Source organism: Salmo trutta, chromosome 15, assembly GCF_901001165.1.
Source record: "Salmo trutta chromosome 15, fSalTru1.1, whole genome shotgun sequence".
In the NCBI taxonomy this organism is placed as follows: domain Eukaryota; kingdom Metazoa; phylum Chordata; class Actinopteri; order Salmoniformes; family Salmonidae; genus Salmo; species Salmo trutta.
Window position 1 is genome coordinate 30,683,924 of NC_042971.1, and position 25,807 is coordinate 30,709,730.

General features: G+C 42.6%; 1 protein-coding gene across 5 annotated transcripts in view; it reads right to left on the minus strand.

The window, feature by feature from the left end:
* LOC115148797 (syntaxin-1A) overlaps nucleotides 1-25,807 on the minus strand; it is a 43,998-nt gene that overhangs the window by 17,993 nt on the left and 198 nt on the right. For 4 of the 5 annotated variants that reach the window (XM_029691033.1, XM_029691035.1, XM_029691030.1 and 1 more), the window contains exons 1-4: nucleotides 17,819-17,966; nucleotides 9,878-9,955; nucleotides 7,108-7,207; nucleotides 3,266-3,340 (exon numbers count right to left, since the gene is read on the minus strand). In XM_029691033.1, coding sequence (XP_029546893.1) covers nucleotides 3,266-3,340; nucleotides 7,108-7,207; nucleotides 9,878-9,955; nucleotides 17,819-17,848 — 283 coding nt within the window. In that variant the 5' untranslated portion in view covers nucleotides 17,849-17,966. Of the gene's footprint in view, nucleotides 1-3,265; nucleotides 3,341-7,107; nucleotides 7,208-9,877; nucleotides 9,956-17,818; nucleotides 17,967-25,807 lie in introns of those variants that run through there. The other variant, XM_029691032.1, reaches the window with a different exon arrangement.

Below are 25,807 nucleotides of genomic sequence, written 5' to 3' on the forward strand. Positions count from 1 at the left end.
CATTACAGACATAATTACATTCCTCAGTTTCATCAGCTGTCCGGGTGGCTGGTCTCAGACTATCTCGTAGGTGAAGAAGCCAGAGTGGAGGTCCTAGGCTGGTGTTGTCACACGTGGTCTGCGATTGTGAGGCCGGTTGGACGTACTGCCAAATTCTCTAAAACAACGTTGGAGGTGGCTTTATGGTAGAGTAATGAACAAATTCTCTGGCAACAGCTCTGGTGGAGATTTCTGCAGTCAGCATGCCAATTGCATACTCCCTCAAATCTTGAGGCATTGTATTGTGACAAAACAGCACATTTTAGAGTGGCCTTTTATTGTCCCAGCACCAGGTTCATATATGTAATGATCATGCTGTTTAACCAGATTCTTGAAATGCCACACCTGTCAGGTGGATAGATTATCTTGGCAAAGGGAAAATACTCACTAACAGCGATGAAAACAAATGTGCGCACAAATTTGAGAAACATTTCTGGGACATTTTATTTCTGCTCATGAAACATGGGGGACTGTACATGTTGCGTTTATATTTTTGTTCAGTATACCGTATACTGACAAATTATACATAGCCTAACTATAAAATGTAAACAAGCATCCACACTGGAAGAAAGTTTATCGTTCTACAGTAGGCCTACATCTGTCAATCAACTGATGGCCCAAATCAGCTCAACCAGGGAAACAAACAGTAACCTATAATAGGCTTTCACACCTTTCATTATGTAACAATGGATAGGCTAACGGGTGGTCAGATCGGGGGTAAAAAAATAAGGTGTTAAACACATGTAAAAAATGTTTTATTTTAAAATGGTTCCTGATCTTTCATATATATATAGCTCAAAAAAATAAAGGGAACACTTAAACAACACAATGTAACTCCAAGTCAATCACACTTCTGTGAAATCAAACTGTCCACTTAGGAAGCAACACTGATTGACAATAAATTTCACATGCTGTTGTGCAAATGGAATAGACAACAGGTGGAAATTATAGGCAATAAGCAAGACACCCCCAATAAAGGAGTGGTTCTGCAGGTGGTGACCATAGACCACTTCTCAGTTCCTAGCTGATGTTTTGGTCACTTTTGAATGCTGGCGGTGCTTTCACTCTAGTGGTAGCATGAGACGGAGTCTACAACCCACACAAGTGGCTCAGGTAGTGCAGCTCATCGAGGATGGCACATCAATGCGAGCTGTGGCAAGAAGGTTTGCTGTGTCTGTCAGCGTAGTGTCCAGAGCATGGAGGCGCTACCAGGAGACAGGCCAGTACATCAGGAGACGTGGAGGAGGCTGTAGGAGGGCAACAACCCAGCAGCAGGACCGCTACCTCCGCCTTTGTGCAAGGAGGAGCAGGAGGAGCAGCACTGCCAGAGCCCTGCAAAATGACCTCCAGCAGGCCACAAATGTGCATGTGTCTGCTCAAACGGTCAGAAACAGACTCCATGAGGGTGGTATGAGGGCCCGACGTCCACAGGTGGGGGTTGTGCTTACAGCCCAACACCATGCAGGACATTTGGCATTTGCCAGAGAACACCAAGATTGCCAAATTCGCCACTGGCGCCCTGTGCTCTTCACAGATGAAAGCAGGTTCACACTGAGCACGCGACAGACGTGACAGAGTCTGGAGACGCCGTGGAGAACATTCTGCTGCCTGCAACATCCTCCAGCATGACCGGTTTGGCGGTGGGTCAGTCATGGTGTGGGGTGGCATTTCTTTGGGGGGCCGCACAGCCCTCCATGTGCTCGCCAGAGGTAGCCTGACTGCTATTAGGCCATACAATAGCATTGAATAACATATTCACTACATGAAACAGATAGTCCTGCCCCCAAAAATCTAAAGGAAGTTTGTTTTGAAGTGTCTGTCCAATATCTGATATATATATATATATATACTGCTCAAAAAAATAAAGGGAACACTTAAACAACACATCCTAGATCTGAATGAAAGAAATAATCTTATGAAATACTTTTTTCTTTATATAGTTGAATGTGCTGACAACAAAATCACAGAAAAATAATCAATGGAAATCCAATTTATCAACCCATGGAGGTCTGGATTTGGAGTCACACTCAAAATTAAAGTGGAAAACCACACTACAGGCTGATTCAACTTTGATGTAATGTCCTTAAAACAAGTCAAAATGAGGCTCAGTAGTGTGTGTGGCCTCCACGTGCCTGTATGACCTCCCTACAACGCCTGGGCATGCTCCTGATGAGGTGGCGGATGGTCTCCTGAGGGATCTCCTCCCAGACCTGGACTAAAGCATCCGCCAACTCCTGGACAGTCTGTGGTGCAACGTAGCGTTGGTGGATGAAGCGAGACATGATGTCCCAGATGTGCTCAATTAGATTCAGGTCTGGGGAACGGGCGGGCCAGTCCATAGCATCAATGCCTTCCTCTTGCAGGAACTGCTGACACACTCCAACCACATGAGGTCTAGCATTGTCTTGCATTAGGAGGAACCCAGGGCCAACCGCACCAGCATATGGTCTCACAAGGGGTCTGAGGATCTCATCTCGGTACCTAATAGCAGTAAGGCCCAAAACAATTTTTTTGATACTTCAAAAATACTTCTTCAAATTCTAAATCAAATGGCAAAATTATCCTTGATATGACCTTCTTAAAACAATTCCATATAGTTTAGTAGAAACACCCGGCTTAGACTGTATAGTGGCAAAAATAATGGGTTAAATACATTTTAAAAAATAAACATGTTTCCTCATCTTTCTTATCTCTCAGATATAGGACAGACATTTCAGAACACACTTCCTTTAGATTTTTTTGGGGGGGACTGTTGTTCCATGTAGTGAATCTGTTATTCAATGCATGCTAATAGCAGTAAGACCAAACTTTTTTCATCAAATCATTCTTTTAATATAAAATTCTAAATCAAATGGCAAAATGATCCTTGGTATGACTTTATTAAAACAATTCCATACAGCTTATTAGATCCATTGTCACTATTGTGAAATATAATATTAAGGTAAGATTTGAATGGAGAAAGCTGATCCGAGGGCAGCGCTGCTTTTCTTTAAATCCTATCAGTATCGACACATGGTCTAACGACGCACTTAGACAATGAACGTTCTCTCTACATGCTTGTTTGGGTAACACTTAAAAAGTTGTCTAGAAAGAACAATGTATCTGGTACAATCATCCTCATGTGGAAGTAACGAGGAAACGAGGCCCTGGTTTGGTTTTTTAAGAGAATCTGGCCATAGGCGGCAACATTATTTAGCGTAGAGAGGGGAGTGTGTTTGCAACATACTTTTTAACTTGGAGCGCACTTTGTTCGCAAACTTCTTTATGTCTGTCATCAGCTGCTCCAGCTCTGCCTTCGTTTCTGTTGATAGAGAGTAAAAAAAATTATCACCATTTTATCTAAGAAAATCAACACGATTTTTCTTAGATAAAATTTCTTCCAGCAAACGTTTCTTCCAGCAAAGAAAATAACATCAAAACACCCCCAGCCATATCACCAGATGCTGAAATGCACTAATACATCTTCCTGAGAGGGGTAAAAGATTCCTAAATAAACCAAAATAATACATCAAATGGAAGATCAGGGATGCTTTGGTGGTGATGACCTAGTTCCTGTTCCTGTCCTGTCCCACATCAGCCACCTCCCAGCATCAGTCATCTTCTCAGTGGGCTGCACAGACCACACCACCCACATAGAGATATGGTAATTTCACCCTACTTCTAAGCCCCACATACAGCTTTGGGCTAGGTCTCAATAGTCAAAACAAGTGGATCCCTGTCCTCGTATCCTTACCCTAATGATCTACAATGACTGGATAGGTGAAAATAACATGTTGGTTTGAGTTCCTACATGTTTCTCTCACATATCCTGTGTTTTCAGCTCGGTGTGGGTAAAGCTCCTTTTCTGTTTTTATTCCTCCTAAAATGTATGTCTGGAGTAAGAGGATGGCAGCCACAGCCACTCATCAATTATGAATAGGAGAGTGATAGCCCCAAAACCACCACTAGACCCCACAATAGCTTGTTAGTGTAGATCTGTGTTCTTTATATACTGTACACTCCTTGTAGTCCTCCTGATTCGTAGAAATCAGACTCAACCCGTTTGGAGATTTTCTTCCCTCTTCTAGAGGCTGAGAGGAGAGACATTCACATAAAGAGGCTCCCTGTGGCTCCAAGACAGCTCTGTCTTCAGTGGGCGTGTGTGAATGTCGTGTGCATACCTGTGTGTGTTTGCATGTGTGCGTGCATAAAACAGACAGTCTCTGTTATGGTATGTGTGAGGAACCCTGGCTCTTCTCGCTAATCATGCATCTGATCAGAATGCAGCAGCAGGGGCCTCCTGAGTGGCGCAGCGGTCTAAGGCGCTGGAGTGCTAGGGGCGTCGTTACAGACCCGGGTCGAACCCGGGCTGTATCACAACAGGCCGTGATCGGGAGTCCCATAGGGCGGTGCACAATTGGCCCAGCGTCGTCCGGATTAGGGGAGGGTTTGGCCTAGGGGGGCTTTACTTGGCTCATCGTGCTCTAGCGACTCCTTGTGGCTGGCCGGCCACCTGCAGGCTGACCTCGGTCGTCAGTTTAACAGTGTTTCCTCAGACACATTGGTGCAGCTGGCTTCCGGGTTAAGCGGGCATTGTGTTAAGAAGTGAGGTTTGGCGGGTCATGTTTCAGAGGACGCATGACTCAACCTTCTCCTCCCGAGCCCGTTGGGGAGTTGCAGCAATGAGACAAGATCGAAATTGGGAGGAAAAAAAATGGGGCGCTGACAACTCATTTCTGCCTGCTGTAACCCTGACAACGAGGGTAGGCTGAGTGTGTGACAAAACACGGAGGTCAAGTTCATCTGTTGCAGACGAGGAGCTTGTTTGTGTCACTGTCGGCGGCACTTTAATGGGGGCAAAGGTCTTCTCTAACCTGCATTAACGATGCAGGTTCTTCCTCTACTTTGACAGGGACCTGGGAGCACATAGACGTGTTAAGGCTTAGATACATCCAAACGACATGACGAGACAATAAGTTGGAAGAAATATTGCCAAAATCGTCATATCATCAAATAACTGAACACATGCTTCTCTCTCTGTGTAGCGCTAGGGTAGCAACTGCCCTATCGATCAGGGCAGGCGTGTCAAACAAATTTTGCCCCAAGGGCCACACTGTCACTTTTGGAATTTTCAATGCTCCCTGACTGTCTAGAACTCTTTTCGATTACTGTTAGCAAGCTGGTCGGGTGAATGAAGTATACATGTAAATCCATGATCATTTCTACAGTTTCTATTCGTTTTTAGACATTTCAATGACAATTGAGATTGTGTTCCCTCAAAAAAAGAATGATATTTATTTCACTCAACCCCTCCCGTATGTTTGACACCAATGGATTAGGGCCTCTAACTGAAAACAAAAGAATGACTACAGACTGGAGAGGTGATCAGCAGTATTACCTCTCCATTTTATGTGGATCATCTTCCTCCATCCTCAACGTGTCTCCAGAGTGGACACAAATCAATGCAACACACTTCCTCTTGTTTAGGTGGGTTCCATTGATCTGCTGAAGGGTCAGGTTTCACAAAGTGTAGGTTTGACTGACTGGCTCTCAACAGCAAGCCAGCAGTCAGCAGTCAAGGTAGCATTGCCCTTGAGTATTACACTATGCATCAAACAAATAGTGTAGCCAATGGACTGCGTGTGTTTAAAAAAAAAAAAAAGAGTTTTGAGGTGCAGATTTTCATTTCAAATCAATGTCTTAACAATATGGTCATAAGATACTTTTATTCAAAGGAACTTACAATCCATGTTATGCTAGTTGGAGCGCTGAGTGGGTGGGGAGTTGAATCTGACGTGTGTGTGTGTGTGTGTGTGTCCCTTGAGTGATGAAAATGTGTTGAAAAAATATACTCGGTGACAGTTGAAGAACATGCTTCACTTTGATTCCCCATATACTCAAACGGAGCCACTTCTCTAATGACACCAAAACAGATCAACAAATTAAAGCATTTCTCTCTGTACTTCGGTGAAATGTCATACGTGTTACTGTGAATTCAACACACAGACACTTCCCTACGCTACCTAGAGTGCTTTGGTAATTACACCAATATTCATCTAATAAGACTTAATGGGAGATGAAACATTGCATCTCCAAATGCAACCCAGGGGAAAAATTGCCCAACGTGAGTAGTCTATAATTAGAATGTATTAATATTTCACTTGACGTGTCTGTCGATGAATATAAATACAAATCAATGCTTTTATTTTCCCATCAGCGCCTTACACCCAGTGGTTCTTCTCAAGCCTTAAATGAACCTCTCTGCAAGGCCAGACCGGTCTGGCCAACCAGAATGCATAGGAGATTAGTGCTTGTTAGGGAAATCTCTTAATTAATTGGCCATGTTTAATAGTTTTTGATAGATAAAAATAGGATCCATGCATAACTACATGTATTATTGTATACAATGCAATTAAATGATTATATTACAACTTCCAAAGAAAACAGAAGGATATTTATAAACTAATTAAAATGAAGTTGTGGCACATTGACTCACTAACTTGCATATTGAAAGTAAGTGTGGCGTCACACACACACACACACACACACACAAACACACACACACACACACACACACACACACACGTCTCTCCAGAGAGTGAGTGACCTTCCATAAACGGTGTGAGTAGACATCACTCCACACCAACAACACCAAAGTCCTCATGCCAGGGCATTCACATAATGGGCTATTCTCCACCTCAATTCAACAAGTAAATTCTCAAATTCCTGAACTTAACAAGCAGTGTTTCAGAGTCTCCTCTCCTTTTCACACATTACATGTGCTGCCATCACCGATAAGAAAACAGTAGGGGTGTGAGAAGAATACATTGCGGGTTGAGAGTAACATAGGGCTTGCTAGTGTAGCATGCGGGCTCAACAGAACTCTTGATGTATAACTAGGCTGTAATGAAAGAGAGGTTCAGAGGTAGTTTGCACTACCTGTGTGTGTGTCTGTAGGAGGCAGATAGCAGTGATACCATTTCGCAAAAATCTCATTTCATGATCTGTGGAGGTTACCACCCACCTTTTCCCTCTCCCTTGTTCCATCTCTCATCCAGGGAGGAAGAGTAAAGGAGAAGAGTGACTTACTTTCGTCAGGATTGGGGGCGGCCAAGATGGCGCTGTGTTGTCTCTTCACCTCCTCCACCTTCTCTGAGAGCTCCTCAATGAAGCCTCGGATCTCCTCCACCTAGTACAACAGATAGGGAGACATTATACAACAAGCCCACTCGAGGAGGCCATCCACAAGCAGACCAGGTAATGATGTAGGACCCAGAAAGAAGCCCATTAAAAAAGCATAACATCTATACTTAATATGATTTCTGTTTGTACAAATGTGTTATATCACTCAGATTTGGGGAGACAAAATCTGTTAGCATATTAGAGGCCAATTGCTTAATCAAAACAGGCAAGCTAACATAGCTTTTTACTTGACGTAGCCCATGCAGTCTCTGTGTAGATATGCCCCCAATATAACTGTCATAAATATATCAAACAGTATTGGGCCCATTCCATTAATTTGGCTCCCGAGTGGTGCAGTGGTCTAAGGCACTGCATCTCAGTGCATGTGGCTTCACTATAGTCCCTGGTTCGAAACCCGGCTGTATCACATCCGGCCGTGATTGGGAGTCCCATAGGGCGGCGCACAATTGGCCCAGCGTCGTCCGGGTTTGGCCGTCATTGTAAATAACAATTTGTTCTTAAATGACTTGCCTAGTTAAAAAAAAGGTGAAAGAAAAAATATCAGCCCTATCACAGCACACCACACTTAGTTATAGGCCTCAGTGATGTCATCAGCGTGCAGTGTGTGTCTATAGGGAGCTGGTCTATATATCACTCCTGGAGGAGAGAGACGTTGGTTACGTCAATGTGTATATTTCACCACTACAGACGCTGCACAGTGCCTGGTAACTAGGGAGATTCTCAGCCGAGTATGGTGCTCCTCTACAGCTCAGCATGGTGTAGTATTTAAGTGCTGTTAGAGAGCTCAGACACTGCATGTGGGCAGCCTGATGGGAAAATGCCTGTTAAAGTAGAGGAAGCAATGCCAGGAAGACTTCAATGAGTCATGGAGAGAGAGGAGAGCAGAGGGGATTTAAGTTATTATACATCACAGTCCCTGTGAAATAAGTTGTACTTAGAGATAAATTCAATTTATGTATTGATTTATCCATCAGGTAAGCAGATTAAGAGCGCATTGTCTTGGGAACATAGGAAGAGGTGCATCATGGGAGAGGTAAGGGGGAGGTTTGAATAAGCCAGTTGGAGGGTAAGGAATCAGATGCTAAATTAATCAAAATCAGCAGGTTCAGAACAGTGCTGTATGTACCATGCTAATATCAAACACAGATAGACAATTTCTCTGGTCCTTAGATAGCGCCAAGCCCCGCACCCATAGAGGCCTATGTTTGATGGCTTGATGTGTATCTAGATACTAGAGGTCGACCTCTACTAGATACGGCATGGGCTCTTTGATGACTGATCCCTTACTTTGGAATAAGACTGCTCGCGGAATACGTGTCTGAAGTAATGACGCAGGAGCTTGAACATCTGTAACTGGGAGCGCAGGACATTGCCTACAGTGAGATGTATCGACTTCAGAACTCAAATGCTGAGCACAAACATGGCAACCCCGCTGCTTCACGCATAACAAGGGCCTGTTCAGTTACGGAAGTAGCTAGTGTTAGAAACAGGATCAACTCCAGCTGAATTACAGATTAAATCCTCAACTCAGAGTCAGCACCACTTAAAGGTGAGGCTGAACTAGGGCTGCATGATATGGGCAAAGAAATACAAATAGAATGGTGATTTCTTTACCAAATATTGCAATTTCACGCATGATATAGATCAAAACACTTGAGTAAAGTGTTGGAATCATAGAAATATAATGACTTACAGTGTATATTAACACACAAAGAGGAATGCAGCATCGTTCTTGTTTGGAACAATAGGTTGACTCCATATGACCCAACAGAACGGTATGCAGTATGATATTGAATCTATCAGAGGAGGAACTGTGCTGCTTGAGTGACAGGGGGCGGGGCCTGGTGTGTGTGGGAAGCAGCCGCAAGAGAAAAAAACCGGAGTAAACTATAGAAAACGGACGTTACATGCGGCTGAGATGCATTTCAAAATATTGCATGGGATATGGATCTCGTGCAATACGGATATTGAACATGTAAATATTGTGAATTTGATTAATTGTGCTGCCCTAGGCAGAACCTTCCATGGCCTTTTCCCTGTCCACGGAAACCAATGCTAAAGGAGTTTTGTTTTCTGCCCCAAATCTACAAGAACCACTGAACATTTGGCCCAGCTACCACTTGAAATTAGGGTCCACAAGTAGGCCAGGTCTGGTTGCCATACCTAACCAGATGTTCGCTGTGAAAATGCTAGACTTGCCCATAAGCAAAGTGCCAACTCTCCCCTAGTGCTCATATCCCACATTTGTACCAAATCTGGACCATATGACATAAGATCCTGTGCCAGCACTGAGACATACATGTTGCTCAACAACAAAAAAAAACGATATGGCCCACAGTCGGCTGCTGTCTACGTTAAGATTAAAACAGTGTCAAAGAGTAAGATGCAAATGGTGGGAGAGGAAGGAAAGCCAAACGTTGCTTCAACACATTGTTATTTAACCTCGAATACAGGTTTCTTCTTTGCAACTTTAGATGACGCTAATTGGACCTCTTAGCTAAATTACAAGTATTCAGCAGAGATATAAAAAGGCACTATGATGAACAATGTTTTGTATAATTGAATTTCTGATTTAGTTGTCCTGTGCAGTGCCTGTGTACATCTCAGTGGTGTACATACACAGAGCACTCGCCGCTCACACAAATCTGGGGCTTACCTGTACAAAGAACTCATCCATAAATCGATCTTTTTCCATGTTGACTGCCACATCATCTTCTTCCTCAGTCTCCTTCCCCTAAAGGTACATAGACAAGGCAATATTAACAGAAATGAAAACATTTTCAAATGTGGATGTAGAAAATGCATCAAAGACCATCTGCAAAGAGCCTGAAAACCGAATTAAAAAAAATTAACTGGCAACTTCCACATTTGTCATGCCTAGTGCAACTCTACTAGTTAATCTAACGTCAACAACAAAGCAAAATAATTATTTGCAGCCATAGAAAAAGACGCCTGTGATGACAAAAGATCTGATTGATCCCCAAAAAGAAGGCGAAATCAGGGAAGGAGGGCTCTCTCTGGGGGGATCCGTGAAGGAAGTGCTATCCTTATCACATAGACCTTGGCAGCTGGTGATGGATGCAATGAGTCCTTAAAAGCATGAATGTTTAATTCCTCTATCAGAGGGGGTCCTTGGGGAGGTTCAGGACGTGGACACAGGGTCAGGGTTCACCTCCCCTGTATGCTGTCTCTGTCACATCTCATACATTGAATTACTCTTATCTAGAGCGACTTACAGTTAGTGCATTCATCTTAAAGATGCAATATGTAACTTTTGGGGCGACCTGACGAAATTCACATAGATATGTGAGTTATTGATCGGTCATTCTAATTGAAAGCAAGTCTAAGAAGTGGTAGATTTGTTCTACCACTTCTCTTCTGATCCCTCCTGTCTCAGCCTCCAGTATTTAAGCTGCAGTAGTTTGTGTCGGGGTGCTAGGGTCAGTCTGTTACATCTGGAGTATTCTCTTGTCTTATCCGGTGTCCTGTGTGAATGTAAATATGCTCTCTCTAATTCTCTCTTTCGCTCTTTCTTTCTTTCTCTCGGAGGACCTGAGCCCTAGGACCATGCCTCAGGACTACCTGGCATGATGACTCCTTGCTGTCCCCAGTCCACCTGGCCATGCTGCTGCTCCAGTTTCAACTGTTCTGCCTGCGGCTACGGAACCCTGACCTGTTCACCGGACGTGCTTGTTGCACCCTCGACAATTACTATGATTATTATTATTTGACCATGCTGGTCATTTACGAACATTTTAACATCTTGACCATGTTCTGTTATAATATCCACCCGGCACAGCCAGAAGAGGACTGGCCACCCCTCATAGCCTGGTTCCTCTCTAGGTTTCTTCCTAGGTTTTTGGCCTTTCTCAGGAGTTTTTCCTAGGGAGTTTTTCCCAGCCACCGTGCTTCTTTCACATGCATTGCTTGCTGTTTGGGGTTTTAGGCTGGGTTTCTGTACAGCACTTTGAGATTTCAGCTGATGTACGAAGGGCTATATAAATAAATTTGATTTGATTCTATGTGCGCTGCCCGTGCTTAAATTCAGTTTGTCTTTTACTTTGTCAGGGAGGTGACCAAAAACTCGATGGTCACTCTGACAGAGCTCACCCTTCCAGAAGGACAACCATCTCTGCAGCACTACCGTAAAGGCCTGATTGGTGGAGAGTGGCCAGACGGAAGCCACTCAGTAAAAGGCACATGACAGCCTGCTTGGAGTTTGCCAAAAGGCACCTAAAGGACTCTCAGACCATGAGAAACAAGACTCTCTGGTCTGATGAGACCAAGATTGAACTATTTGGCCTGAATGCGTCACATCTGGAGGAAACCTGGCACCATCCCATGGGAGAAACTCCCCAAATACAGGTGTGCGAAACTTGTAGCATCATACCCAAGAAGACTCGAGGCTGTAATCGCTGTCAAAAGGTGTTTCAACAAAGTACTGAGTAAAGGGTCTGAATACTTATCACATTTGCATATGTTTTTTATTTTTAATACATTTGCAACAATTTCTAAAAACCTGTTTGTCAATATGGGATATTGTGTGTAGATTGATAAGGTGAGAAAAAAACTGTAATCCATTTTAGAATAAGGCAGTAACGTAACAAAATGTGGAAAAATTCAAGGGGTCTGAATACTTTCCGAATGCACTGTATGACATGTCGCATACGTACTCAGTCAGGCCCTTGTGATTGAAGATGGCTCAATGACGATGTTGGTATACATGGGTGGGAAATGCTAATTTATCAACACTAGAGCCTTTGCTACCTCAACAGCTTGAATCAGGCAATACGTTTTTCTATCCATACCCATTTTCTTTCACTGATCACCCATTCCCACTTACCTTTGGCCTCTAGAGAAGCATTAGCCAGCCACAGAATGAAATTAGCCTTCGTAAATATTGCCTTAAAGCTAGCCTGGCATGCCAGGATTAGAGACGTCTGCAATAGCAGACATCAAGGCTAGTGAACAAGCAGGAAACCAGATGAAGACAGATCAAATTATATCATTCCAAAGATATCCAGCAAATAGGATGAAAATATACTTGGGAGCAAAATGCAATTAGCAGAAACAGGCTATTGATACCATTGTAAACCATGCTATTCTAGGAGCATATCGGATTTAGATTTTACTCATTATTGTAACAAACTAATAAGTCTAATGTAACTTTCCATTAACTGAATAATTTTTCCTCAACAAAATGTAGGTTTGTGAGATTTTTACAAGGTATGTATTTCATAATAAAATATTCAAAATGTAATCAAGGTCTGAGTACTTGTAAAGCACAGATGTGATTCTTTGTTTCACAATAAATAAAAAAAATAGGACATTTGATGGTTGACATCAAGAGAGGTGGAGGTTGATGATGAACCTAATAGTCCCCATGGAAGTAGTGGGGGAGCGTTTTCACCGTCACACACTCATCCTGCTCCTACACATATGCTGTGGGAGGGCACAGGAAGGGAGACAAGGGTTCCTGGCTACATGCTGCTACACCATAGTCATTACAGCCATCAGCCCACACTGACACCACATTATCTCCATTAGCCTACACGTTCCACGACACAAAAAACCCACAAACATGCAAACACCCTCCTCACACACACACAAGGGAGGGTGAGAGAAAGAGGGGGGACCACTCCACAGAGCCCCCCCCCCCCCTCTATGGTGAGGGAGGACATGCCTTCTCACGACCGCCGTTCTGCCGACTCACTCCAACTCCAGCTCCATCTGCACACTCATTATCACACTCAGAGAAAGCCGTCAATGCTGTCACGTGTTACATAATATTTCAAGTGGTCAAAAGGAACCATCAATAACATTAAAAGAAGTGTCATAGCTCTGTACGCCTATGTAGATATTCCATTTTAAAAAATTAAATAAAAATCAAAAAAAAAAATCAGCCATTTCCAGCTACAATAGTCATTTACAATATTAGCAATGTCTACACTGTATTTCTGATCAATTTGATGTTATTTTAAATGGACAAAAAGTGCTTTTCTTTCAAAAACATGAACATTTCTAAGTGACCCCAAACTTTTGAACAGTAGTATTCATATCGTATCGCCATCAAAGTATCGTGAGGTCCTTGGCAATTCCCAGCCCTATTGGATAACATACAAACCAATATATCCACCCATGCAGTACACTTTTTGAATCAAATGCCTGTGTGATGAATCAAATGCCTGTGTGATGAATCAAATGCCTGTGTGATGAATCAAATGCCTGTGTGATGAATCAAATGCCTGTGTGATGAATCAAATGCCTGTGATGATTCCACACTGACACCAGGTTTTTTCTCAGACCCCATATCCAGTCAGATGCATGCAGGGCATGGCAAAGGTGTTAATAATGCATAGCCCCATTGGCGGGCTACAGGATCTGAATAAACAAAACCCTCTATGACCAATTCCATTGGCTTCTTATGGTCTCAAAAACAGCTAATTCAATTCGTAGCAGTCATCTCCAGAATCCACGCACATAGAGCCACAGCATGTCTTCCTACACTGAACAACTCAGAAGCAACATTGAGTAAAGATGAAATTAGACACTGCATAATTTGGGAAGATGAAACTAATTAGGGATTGAGGTGTAGCTGGATCTACTCAACAGGTGGCTTAGGAAGTGGATCTCACCATTAGACCACTTTTGATGTCTGAAAAATGTATTGTGGTGACTGTCACATGTAAAATGCCTGATGTAAACAAACCAATCTAACAGCTGATATGTCAGCACCATGGACAGTGACAGAATCACAAACTGTTGAAATTCAGCACCACAGAACATTGGACAATGACTGCAACTCATTATTGCACTGAATATGAGAGGAAATATCACCCTCCGCAGCATGACATTCCAGTGTGAAATGGCTGTTTTAATAGCAGCAAGCTGTGGAGCCTGAAATGGATTTGAACTTAAAGTAGAGGTTTAACAATGACTGGGCAGTCATACACTGCATTACCAAAAGTATGTGGACAACTGCTTGTCGAACATCTCATTCTAAAATCATGGGCATTAATATAGAGTTGGTCCCCCCTTTGCTGCTATAACAGCCTTCACTCTTCTGGGAAGGCTTTCCACTCGATTTTGGAACATTGCTGAGGGGACTTGCTTCCATTCAGCCACAAGAGCATTAGTGAGGTCGTGCACTGATGTTGGGCGATTAGGCCTGGCTCGCAGTCGGCCTTCCAAGTCATCCCAAAGGTGTTTGATTGAGTGCAAGTCAGGCCTCTGTGCAGACCAGTCAAGTTCTTCCACACCAATCTCAATAAATCATTTCTGTATGGACCTTGCTTTGTACATGAGGCATTGTCATGCTGCAACAGGAAAGGGCCTTCCCCAAACTGTTACCACAAAGTTGGAAGCACAGAATCGTCTAGAATGTTATTGTATTCTGTAGCGTTAAGATTTCACTTCACTGGAACTAAGGGGCCTAGCCCAAACCATGAAAAACAGCCCCAAACCATTATTCGTCCTCCACCAAACTTTACAGTTGGCACTATGCATTCAGGAAAGTATGGATCTTCTGGCATCCGCTAAACCCAGATTTGTCCATTGGACTGCCAGATGGTGAAGCGCGATTCATCACTCCAGAGAACTCATTTCCACTGCTCCAAAGTTCACTGCTCCAATGGCAGCAAGCTTTACACCACTCCAGCCGATGCTTGGCATTGAGCATGGTGATCTTAGGCTTGTGTGCAGCTGCTCGGCCATGGAAACCCATTTCATTAAGTTCCCGACAAACAGTTATTGTGCTGAAGTTGCTTCCAGAGGGAGTTTGGAACTCGGTAGTGAGTGTTGCAAACGAGGACAGATGATTTTTACGCACTACAAAACTCGGCGGTCCCGTTTTGTGAGCTTGTGTGCCCTACCACTTCGTGGCTGAGCCATTCTTGCTCCTAGATGTTTCCACTTCACAATAACAGCCCTTACAGTTGACAGGAGCATCTCTAGCAGGGGAGCAATTTGACAAACTGACTTGTTGTAAAGGTGGCATCCTTTGATAGTGCCACATTGAAAGTCACTGAGCTCTTCAGTACAGGCCATTCTTCTGCCAATGTTTGTCAACGGAGATTGCATGGCTGTGTGCTCGATTTTATACACCTGTCAGCAACGGGTGTGGCTGAAATAGCTGAATCCACTAATTTGAAGGGGTGTCTTTTGGCCATGTAGTGTATGTAACAAATTGGCCTCATCTATAAGAAGAAAAATCTTGATTCTCTGTGAAACCATTCCTAGATTACATTTGGGATATCACTCATGTGAGACGAACTGTGATTGGTCAGTGTGGTACCTCTCGGGGAGTAACCAGGTGTCGACTGTCATCCACAGATGCTAACGCAGCTCCTCTGAGAACTGAGGAATGCCCCCTTTTCCCCCGCTGTGTGTGTGAGATAGAGAGGGAGCGCTAAAGAGATACAGTGCCTTCGGAAAGTATTCAGACCCCTTGACTTTTTCCACAATGTGACGTGACAGCCTTATTCTAAAATGGATTAAATCCCCTCAATCTACACACAATAGCCCATAATCACAAAGCAAAAACAGGTAATTTTCTTTTACAAAAATGGAAATATAACATTTAGATAAGTATTCAGACCTTTACTCAGAACTTTGTTGAAGCCCCTTTGGCAGCGACTACAGCCTTGAGTCTTCTTGGGTATGACGCTACAAGCTTGGCACACCTGTATTTGGGGAGTTTCTCCCATTCTTCTCTGCAGATCCACTCAAGCTCTGTCAGGTTGGATGGGGAACGTTGCTGCACAGCCATTTATAAGTATTTTCAAAGATGTTGGATCGGGATCATGTCCGGCCTCTGGCTGGGCCACTCAAAGACATTCAGAGACTTGTCCCGAAGCCACTCCTGCATTGTCTTGGCTGTGTGCTTAGGGTTGTGGTCGTGTTGGAAGGTGAATCTTCGCCCCCCCCCCAGTCTGAGGTCTTGAGCAGGTTTTCATCAAGGATCTTTCTGTACTTTGCTCCATTCATCTTTGCATCGTTCCTGACTAGTCTCCCAGTCCCTGCTGCTGAAAAACATCCCCACAGCATGATGCTACCAACATCATGCTCCACCGTAGGGATGGTGCCAGGTTTCCTCCAGACGTGACGCTTGGCATTCAGGCCAAAGAGTTCAATCTTGGTTTCATCAGACCAGAGAATCTTGTTTCTCATGGTCCGAGAGTCCTTTAGGTGCCTTTTGGCAAACTCCAAGCAGGCTGTCATGTGCTTTTACTGAGGAGTGGCTTCCATCTGGCCACTCTACCATAAAGGCCTGATTGTTGGAGTGCTGCAGATATGCTTGGGCTTCTGGAAGGTTCTCCCATCTCCACAGATGAACTCTGGCGCTCTGTCAGAGTGACCATCGGGTTCTTGGTCACCTCCCTGACCAAGGCCCTTCTCCCCCGATTGCTCAGCTTGGCCAGGCGGCCAGCTCTAGGAAGAGTCTTGGTGATTCCAAACTTCTTCCATTTAAGAATGATGGAGGCCACTGTGTTCTTGGGGACCTTCAATGCTGCAGACATTTATTGGTACCCTTCCCCAGATCTGTGCCTCGACACAATCCTGTCTCAGAGCTCTATGGACAATTCCTTGTACCTCATGGCTTGGTTTTGCTGTTACATGCATTGTCAACAGTGGGACCTTTTTTAGACAGTCGTGTGCCTTTCCAAATCATGTCCAATCAATTGAATTTACCACAGGTGGACTCTAATCAAATTGTAGAAACATCTCAATGATGATCAATAAAAACAAAGGGTCTGAATAGTTACTTAAATATGGTTTCTGTTTTTATTTTTAATACATTTGCAAAGATTTCGAAAAATCTTTCGCTTTATCATTATGGGGTATTGTGTGTAGAATCCTGACGATTTTTTTTGTATGTAATCCATTTTAGAATAAGGCTGTAACGTAACAAAATGTTGAAAAAGTCAAGGGGTCTGAATTCTTTCCGAAGATTAACGTGATTTATAATGTTAGTAAGGTTTCACTGAGATGTTAATTGACTCAAGATCGTTAATATACACTTGGATATAGCGTATCCGATAAAATACAACTAGCCTGTGGAATTAAGGGGGAAAGTAAAGCACTATACATTCGGAGAAGGCAAGTTAATAAAATAATAGTTAATACACCGTTTTCCTATAGGGCTGAAGCTAGAAGCAAATTCATTAATAATTTGGCACACTAGCTAGACTACAAGTTAAATCACATTGGGGGGAAAAAAAAGTTTCACTCGCGCGTTTATGAACAATTCCCATATAAAGATAATGTACAACAACTATTCTATTAATGGACAACATTCTACGACACCTGACGGGTGCCAATGTTTTCACCGTCCTCTCACAGGTTGCGTTTCCATATGGACGTGTGGAACAACTTTTACCTTGATAGCCTACTTAGCAAAACGGATCCCCAGAAATGTACACCATTGTTATGAAATGACAGTAAATACTTTTTTAAAAGATGTTCTACTCTAAAACAGCTGCTTTCCAACTCCCAAGAAATAAGTGAGGCGCACCTTCCGCCCAACCCCTCCGAATAACCACCGTTTGCTTCTGGGGTCTCAAATATAGTGAGTAGAATTACAAATATAATCACTTACCACCCTTAGCTCGTGTGTACGGTCCTTCATCGTGAATTGACAACTTTTCCACTTGTTCCTACAACTAGGTTGATGCTCCTTATATCAGTACTCTCGAGTCAGGGTTTTTATTTTATTTTCCGTGAAGAGAGCGGCGGGCGCGCGCAAGGGGTGTAGATCAATCGAGAGCGCGCGATAATCTCGAGGCACAAAATGTCATGAATTTTCTTGACATCAATGTATTAGAAATGTCACTTCAACAAAAAAAATCGTAATTCTTTTCGCAGAGATGAATATCACGAAAAACTCGCTTTCAGGATTAAAAGAGAAACACATTGCATGGTACAGACTACAATATGGCAGACACATGTTAAATAGGCCTCCCTTCCAGATTATGAAGAATAAAAACTGGCATTCAAAATTACTGTTTTGGGAACAGTTCATATATTATCAGAATTATTATCGCTTTAAAAAAACATATCTATGTTTTACACACTAGCTCCACCTGGTGGAGGACATAACTGCAGTTTAGTTGACGCCTCATATGCATGGTTTGACTCTGTGATTCCTTAGAAACATCTCAGACAATATAAATGTCAGACTCATCCTTGAATTAATTTCTTATATTGTATTTCATGGTAAGTTAGAAACGTTTACAAAAAGTGAACATACTGTACAGAACTTCCTTGGTGTCCACATCCCCAACAAACTAACATGGTCCAAGCACACCAAGACAGTCGTGAAGAGGGCACGACAAAACCTATTCCCCCTCAGGAGACTGAAAAGATTTGGCATGGGTCCCCAAATCCTCAAAAGGTTTTACAGCTGCACCATCGAGAGCATCCTGACTGGTTTTAACACTGCCTGGTATGGCAACTGCTCGGCCTCCGACCACAAGGCACTACAGAGGGTAGTGCGTACGGCCCAGTACATCATTGGGGCCAAGCTTCCTGCCATCCAGGACCTCCACACCAGGAAGTGTCAGTGGAAGGTCCAAAAATTGTCAAAGACTCCAGCCACCCTAGTCATAAACTGTTTTCTCTGTTACCGCATGGCCAGCGGTACCGGAGCACCAAGTCTAGCTCCAAAATGCTTCTAAACAGCTTCTACCCCCAAGCCATAAGACTCCTGAACATCTAATCAAATGGCTAACCAGACTATTTGCATTGTCGTCTCTTCCCCCCCTCCCCCGCTACTCTCTGTTATTATCTATGCATAGTCTCTTTAATAACTAACCGGTGCCCCTGCACATTGACTCTGTACCGGTACCCCTGTATATAGCGTCACTATTGTTATTTTACTGATGCTCTTTAATTATTTGTTACTTTTATTTCTTATTCTTATTTCTGTATGGATTTTAAACATTTTTAAACTGCATTGTTGGTTAGGGCTTGTAAGTAAGCATTTCACTGTAAGGTCTACACCTGTTGTATTCGGAATGTGACAAATCACATTTGATTTGATATTTCGATAGTTACAAAAAGGAATATATACCTATAAGTGGTTATTGCAACTACTGAAATATCCCACTTATCTCTAAATAAACCAAATGTTAATATTGCTAATTAAGCTTGCACCTTAGGGCAATGGAATAACCTTCTTCAACCAAACAAACTTCACACTATCCTCCGATTTGGGACTCCAAAGTGGACTATCCAACTTGGGGCCATTCGACTTTGGACTTTCCAAACTGGACGCATCCAAATTCGACCATCAGACTTGGGACCCTCCAACTTGGCTCACTTATTAACCATCACCAGCCCCTGTGGCCTATATCCCTACTCCAGTTACTGCTATCCTCATAGGGACACTTCTTGCCCTTCCAGGCCTCCTCCACATCCACTCCCTGAGGCTCCCTATCACCCCTCCAGTAGGTCAGGTAGCCCTGAATCTTAGCCCTAAACTGGGCTTCATCAAACTCTACCTCCCTGGTGCCTATGAGCTTTCCAGGACTCTGGAGGCTGTACTCTATGGCATGGAAGTTTGAGAAAATTAGAAGGACCATTAAATGGTCCAGGAGCTCTCCAAACATGATTGCCCAGAGGCCCAGTGTCTGGGAGTGGGTCTGAAGGTCTAATCCAAGGACCTGATTAGGATCCAGCTGTCAAACAGGAGCTTGTTCATACCGTCCTGAGAGAGAGAGTAGATGGCTCGTTTCAGCTCGTTGTATTTTGTTATTGATATCATGTCTTATTTTGAGGTGTTTTGACTCATGTCACGTCTATGCTCATACATTATGGCTCAAATTTGCTAGCTAGCTAACCCAACATCTGTAACAATGTATTTGAGAGGTAAGTGCTAATTATTTAAATAAACATTTGGAGGGGAAATATCGTTTAAATGTTGTCAACAATTCTTTGATTCTATTAAAGCCAACCCCTACTGTTTTGCCCCAAGGGTCGTGCACACATCGGTTTTGTTGCTAAACAACCCACCCGTCTATTGCCTACTATGCCAATTTCTCTGTTTTAAATGGGCCATAACTCTGGATTTTTTATATGCCTGTTCAACAATATATTGAAAAATGAGCCATATAATAATAATTAAAAATACATATTTTCCATATTCATGTTTATATATTTCTCTATATTCATAAAGTAATGTAAGAAATGTTTTATTGAAAACAAAATACTACTAATATTACAGAGCAAGCGGTAATATTTGCACCCCAGTATCACTACTTGCACACTCATCTTCTGCACATCTATCACTCCAGTGTTTAATTGCTATATTGTAATCATTTCGCCACTATGGCCTATTAATTGCCTTACCTCCCTTATCCTACCTCATTTGCACACACTGTATATAGACTTTTTCTATTGTATTATTGACTGTATGTTTGTTTATTCCATGTGTAACTCTGTGTTGTTGTTTGTGTCGTACTGCTTTGCTTTATCTTGGCCATGGCACAGTTGTAAATAAGAACTTGTTCTCAACTGGCCTACCTGGTTAAATAAATGTGAAATAAATAAATACATTAAAAAAGCTTCATATGACACCAATGTTTGCAGTGTAGCACCTAGAGATGAAACATTATGGAGTCTTAAAGGAGACTTGGGTAAGACCATAATGTCATAAATATGCCAACATTGAATCATCATTTCGCAATTATGTTTTAGATATAAATGTCTAATATACTGTACACTCCCATATGTATTTATTTGGACAGTGAAGCGTAAACTTTTAATTTGGCTCTATACTCCAGCATTTTGGATTTGACATCAAATGTTTCATATGAGGCAACAGTACAGAATGTCACATTTGGTTTTGAGAGTATTTCCATACAAATCTGTTTACCGCTTAGAAATTAAAGCACTTTATGCATCTAGTACCCATTTGAAGGTGTCATAAGTATTTGGACAAATGTGGTAGTGTAGTAGTCAAAAGTTTAGTATTTGGTCCTATATTCTTAGGACGCAATGGCAACATCAAGCTTGTCACTCTACAAATTTGTTGGATGCATTTGCTGTTTGTTTTGGTTGTTTCAGATTATATTGTGCCCAATATAATTTAGACCTGGCTACCCCTACCCCGGTCAACAGCTCTACACCCCCCACAGCAACTTTCCCAAGCCTCCCCCATTTCTCCTTCACCCAAATCCAGATAGCTGATGTTAAGAAAGAGCTGCAAAATCTGGACCCCTACAAATCAGCTGGGCTAGACAATCTGGACCCTCTCTTTCTAAAATTATTTGCCGCAATTGTTGCAAATCAACCTAGCCAAGGCTTTTGACTCTGTCAATCACCGCATTCTTATCAGCAGACTCAACAGCCTTGGTTTCTCAAATGACTGCCTCGCCTGGTTCACCAACTACTTCTCTGATAGAGTTCAGTGTGTCAAATCGGAGGGCCTGTTGTCCGGACCTCTGGCAGTCTCTATGGGTGTGCTACAGGGTTAAATTCTCGGGACTCTTTTCTCTGCATACATCAATGATGTCGCTCTTGTTGCTGTTGATTCTCTGATCCACCTCTACACAGACGACACCATTCTGTATACTTCTGGCCCTTCTTTGGACACTGTGTTAACAAACCTCCAGACGAGCTTCAATGCCATACAACTCTCCTTCCGTGGCCTCCAACTGCTCTTAAATGCAAGTAAAACTAAATGCATGCTGCTCACACCTGCCCGCCCGTCGAGCATCACGACTCTGGACAGTTCTGACTTAGAATATGTGGACAACTACAAATACCTAGGTGTCTGGTTAGACTGTAAACTCTCCTTCCAGACTCACATTAAGCATCTCCAATCCAAAATTAAATCTAGAATCGGCTTCCTATTTCACAACAAAGCATCCTTCACTCATGCTGCCAAACTTACCCTCGTAAAACTGACCATCCCACCGATCCTTGACTTTGGCGATGTCTTTTACAAAATAGCCTCCAACACTCTACTCAGCAAATTGGATGCAGTCTATCACAGTGCCATCCATTTTGTCACCAAAGCCCCATATACTGTCCACCACTGCGACCTGCATGCTCTCGTTGGCTGGCCCTCGCTTCATATTCGTCGCCAAACCCACTGGCTGCAGGTCATCTATAAGTCTTTGCTAGGTAAACCCCCACCTTATCTCAGCTCACTGGTCACCATAGCAGCACCCACCCGTAGCACGCGCTCCAGCAGGTATATTTCACTGGTCATCCCCAAAGCCAACTCCTACTTTGGCTGCCTTTCCTTCCAGTTCTCTGCTGCCAATGACTGGAACAAATTGCAAAAATCACTGAAGCTGAAGTCTTATATCTCCCTCACTAACTTTAAGCATCAGCTGTCAGAGCAGCTTACCGATCATTGCACCTGTACACAGCCCATCTGTAAATATCCCACCCCACTACCTCATCCCCATATTGTTATTTATTTTTTTGCTCCTGTGCACCCCAGTATCTCTACTTGCACATTCATCTTCTGCACATCTATCACTCCAGTGTTAATGCTAAATTGTAATTATTTCGCCACTATGGCCTATTTATTGCCTTACCTCCCTAATCTTACTACATTTGCACACACTGTATATAGATTTTTCTATTGTCTTATTGACTGTACGTTTGTTTATCCCATGTGTAACTCTGTGTTGTTTGCGTCACACTGCTTTGCTTTATCTTGGCCAGGTCGCAGTTGTAAATGAGATCTGGTTCTCAACTGGCCTACCTGGTTAAATAAAAGGTGAAATAAAAAAATAAAAAATAAATAGAAATTAATGGTAAATAATGTATTGTGTCATTTTGGAGTCACTTTTGTTGTAAATAAGAATGGAATATATTTTTCTGAATACTTCTACATTAATGTGGATGCTACCATGATTATGGATAATCATGAATTAATCCTGAAAGTTACAGAGGCATAAATATCGTGAGAGGTTAGTGTAACCGATGTGAAATGGCTAGTTAGTTAGCGGTGGTGCGCGCTAATAGCGTTTCAATCAGTGACGTCACTCGCTCTGAGACTTGAAGTAGGGTTTCCCCTTGCGCGGCTTTTGTGGCGCGATGGGTAACGATGCTTCGTGGGGTGTCAGTTGTTGATGTGTGCAGAGGGTCCCTGGTTCGAGCCCAGGTTGGGGCGAAGAGAGGAACGGAACCTACACTGTTACATTAGCATGTCATGGTGGTATGATCTTTGTGCCTCTAACTTTCACTTATCATTATTCATAATTATCCGTACTCATGGTAGCATCCACATTAATGAAGAAGTGTTCAGAAACAAATTACATTCTTAATTACAAAAAGTGACTCCAAAATGACACAATACATTATTTATCATTAATTTCTACTGGGCACAACATAACCCGAAACACAACCAAAACAAAAACTGCAAATGCATCCAACAGGTTTGTAGAGTCAGAAGCTTGATATAGGCACTCCGTGCTAGCAATATGGGACCAAATACTAAACGTTTGACTACTTTAATACATAAGGGAATTTGTCCAAATACTTACACTACCGTTCAAAAGTTTGGGGTCACTTAGCAATGTCATTTTTTGTCCATTAAACTAACATCAAATTGATCGAAATACAGTGTAGACATTGTTATTGTTGTAAATTACTATTGTAGCTGGAAACGGCTGATTTTGCATGGAATATCTACATAGGCGTACATAGGCCCATCATCAGCAACCATCACTCCTGTGTTCCAATGGCATGTTGTGTTAGCTAATCCAAGTTGATCATTTGAAAAGGCTAATTGATCATTAGAAAACCCTTTTGCAATTATGTTAGCACAGCTGAAAACTGTTGTTCTGATTAAAGAAGCAATAAAACTGTCATTCTTTACACTAGTTGAGTATCTGGAGCATCAGCATTTGTGGGTTCGATTACAGGCTCAAAATGCCCAGAAACAAAGAACGTATTCTGAAACTCGTCAGTCTATTCTTGTTCTGAGAAATGAAGGCTATTCCATGCGTGAAATTGTCAAGAAACTGAAGATCTCATACAACAAGGTGTACTCCCTTCACAGAACAGCGCAAACTGGCCCTAACCAGAATAGAAAGAGGAGTGGGAGGCCCCGGTGCACAACTGAGCAAGAGGACAAGTACATTGGCCTTCCCTGTGGCTCCAGTTGGTAGAGCATGGTGTTTGCAACGCCAGCATGGTGTTTGCAACGCCAGGGTTATGGGTTCGATTCCCACGGGGGTTCGATTCCCACAGTACGAAAAAAAAATGAATGCAATGTATGCATTTACTACTGTAAGTCGCTCTGGATAAGAGCGTCTGCTAAATGACTAAAATGTAAACGTAAAATGTACATTAGAGTGTCTAGTTTAAGAAACAGACACCTCACAAGTCCTTAACTGGCAGCTTCATTAAATAGTACCCATGCAACACTAGACTCAAAGTTAATAGTGAAGAGGCGACTCCGGGATGCTGGCCTTCTAGGCAGAGTTGCAAAGAAAAAGCCATATCTCAGACTGGCCAATTAAAAGAAAAGAATAAGATGGGCAAAAGAACACAGACACTGGACAGGGGCAGATTGGAAAAAAGTGTTATGGACAGACGAATCTAAGTTTGAGGTGTTCGGATCACAAAGAAGAACATTCGTGAGACGCAGAAAAGATGCTGGAGGAGTGCTTGACACCATCTGTCAACCATGGTGGAGGCAATGTGATGATCTGGGAGTGCTTTGGTGGTGGTAAAGTGGGAGATTTGTACAGGGTAAATGGGATCTTGAAGAAGGAAGACTATCACTCCATTTTGCAACGCCATGCCATGTGGACGGCGCTTAATTGGAGCCAATTTTCTTCTACAACAGGACAATGACCCAAAGCACAGCTCCAAAATATGCAAGAAATATTTAGGGAAGAAGCAGTCAGCTGGTATTCTGTCTATAATGGAGTGGCCAGCACAATCACCGGATCTCAACCCTAGTGAGCTGTTGTCGGAGCAGCTTGACCGTATGGTACGTAAGAAGTGCCCATCAAGCCAGTCCAACTTGTGGGAGGTGCTTCAGGAAGCATGAGGTGAAATCACTTCCGATTACCTCAACAAATTGACAACTAGAATTCCAAAGGTCTGCAAGGCTGTAATTGCTGCAAATGGAGGATTCTTTGACGAAGAAAGGTTTGAAGGACACAATTATTATTTCAATTAAAAATCATTATTTATAACCTTGTCAACTTCTTGACTATATTTCCTATTCATTTTGCAACTCATTTCATGTATGTTTTCATCTAAAACAAGGACATTTCTAAGTGACCCCAAACTTTTGAACGGTAGTGTATGTCACCTTTAAATGGAGGAACTAGATACATAGTGCTTTCATTTCTAAATGGTAAAACAGATATGAATGAAAATACCCTTGCTCTCAAATCCAAAGTGCTGCAGTATAGAGCCAAATGAAACGTTTTAGCCTCACTGTCCAAATAAATACGTCAGAGAGTGTGTGTCAACAATCCTTCCTCCAAAGGAACATTCTATAAATTACATTTCCTGAAAATCCCAAAAAATCATGGTATTATTTTGTCCTGCTTTCATGAGGAATCACCACATGTAATATAATAATGAGGTGGGTGCTTATATTTATCCT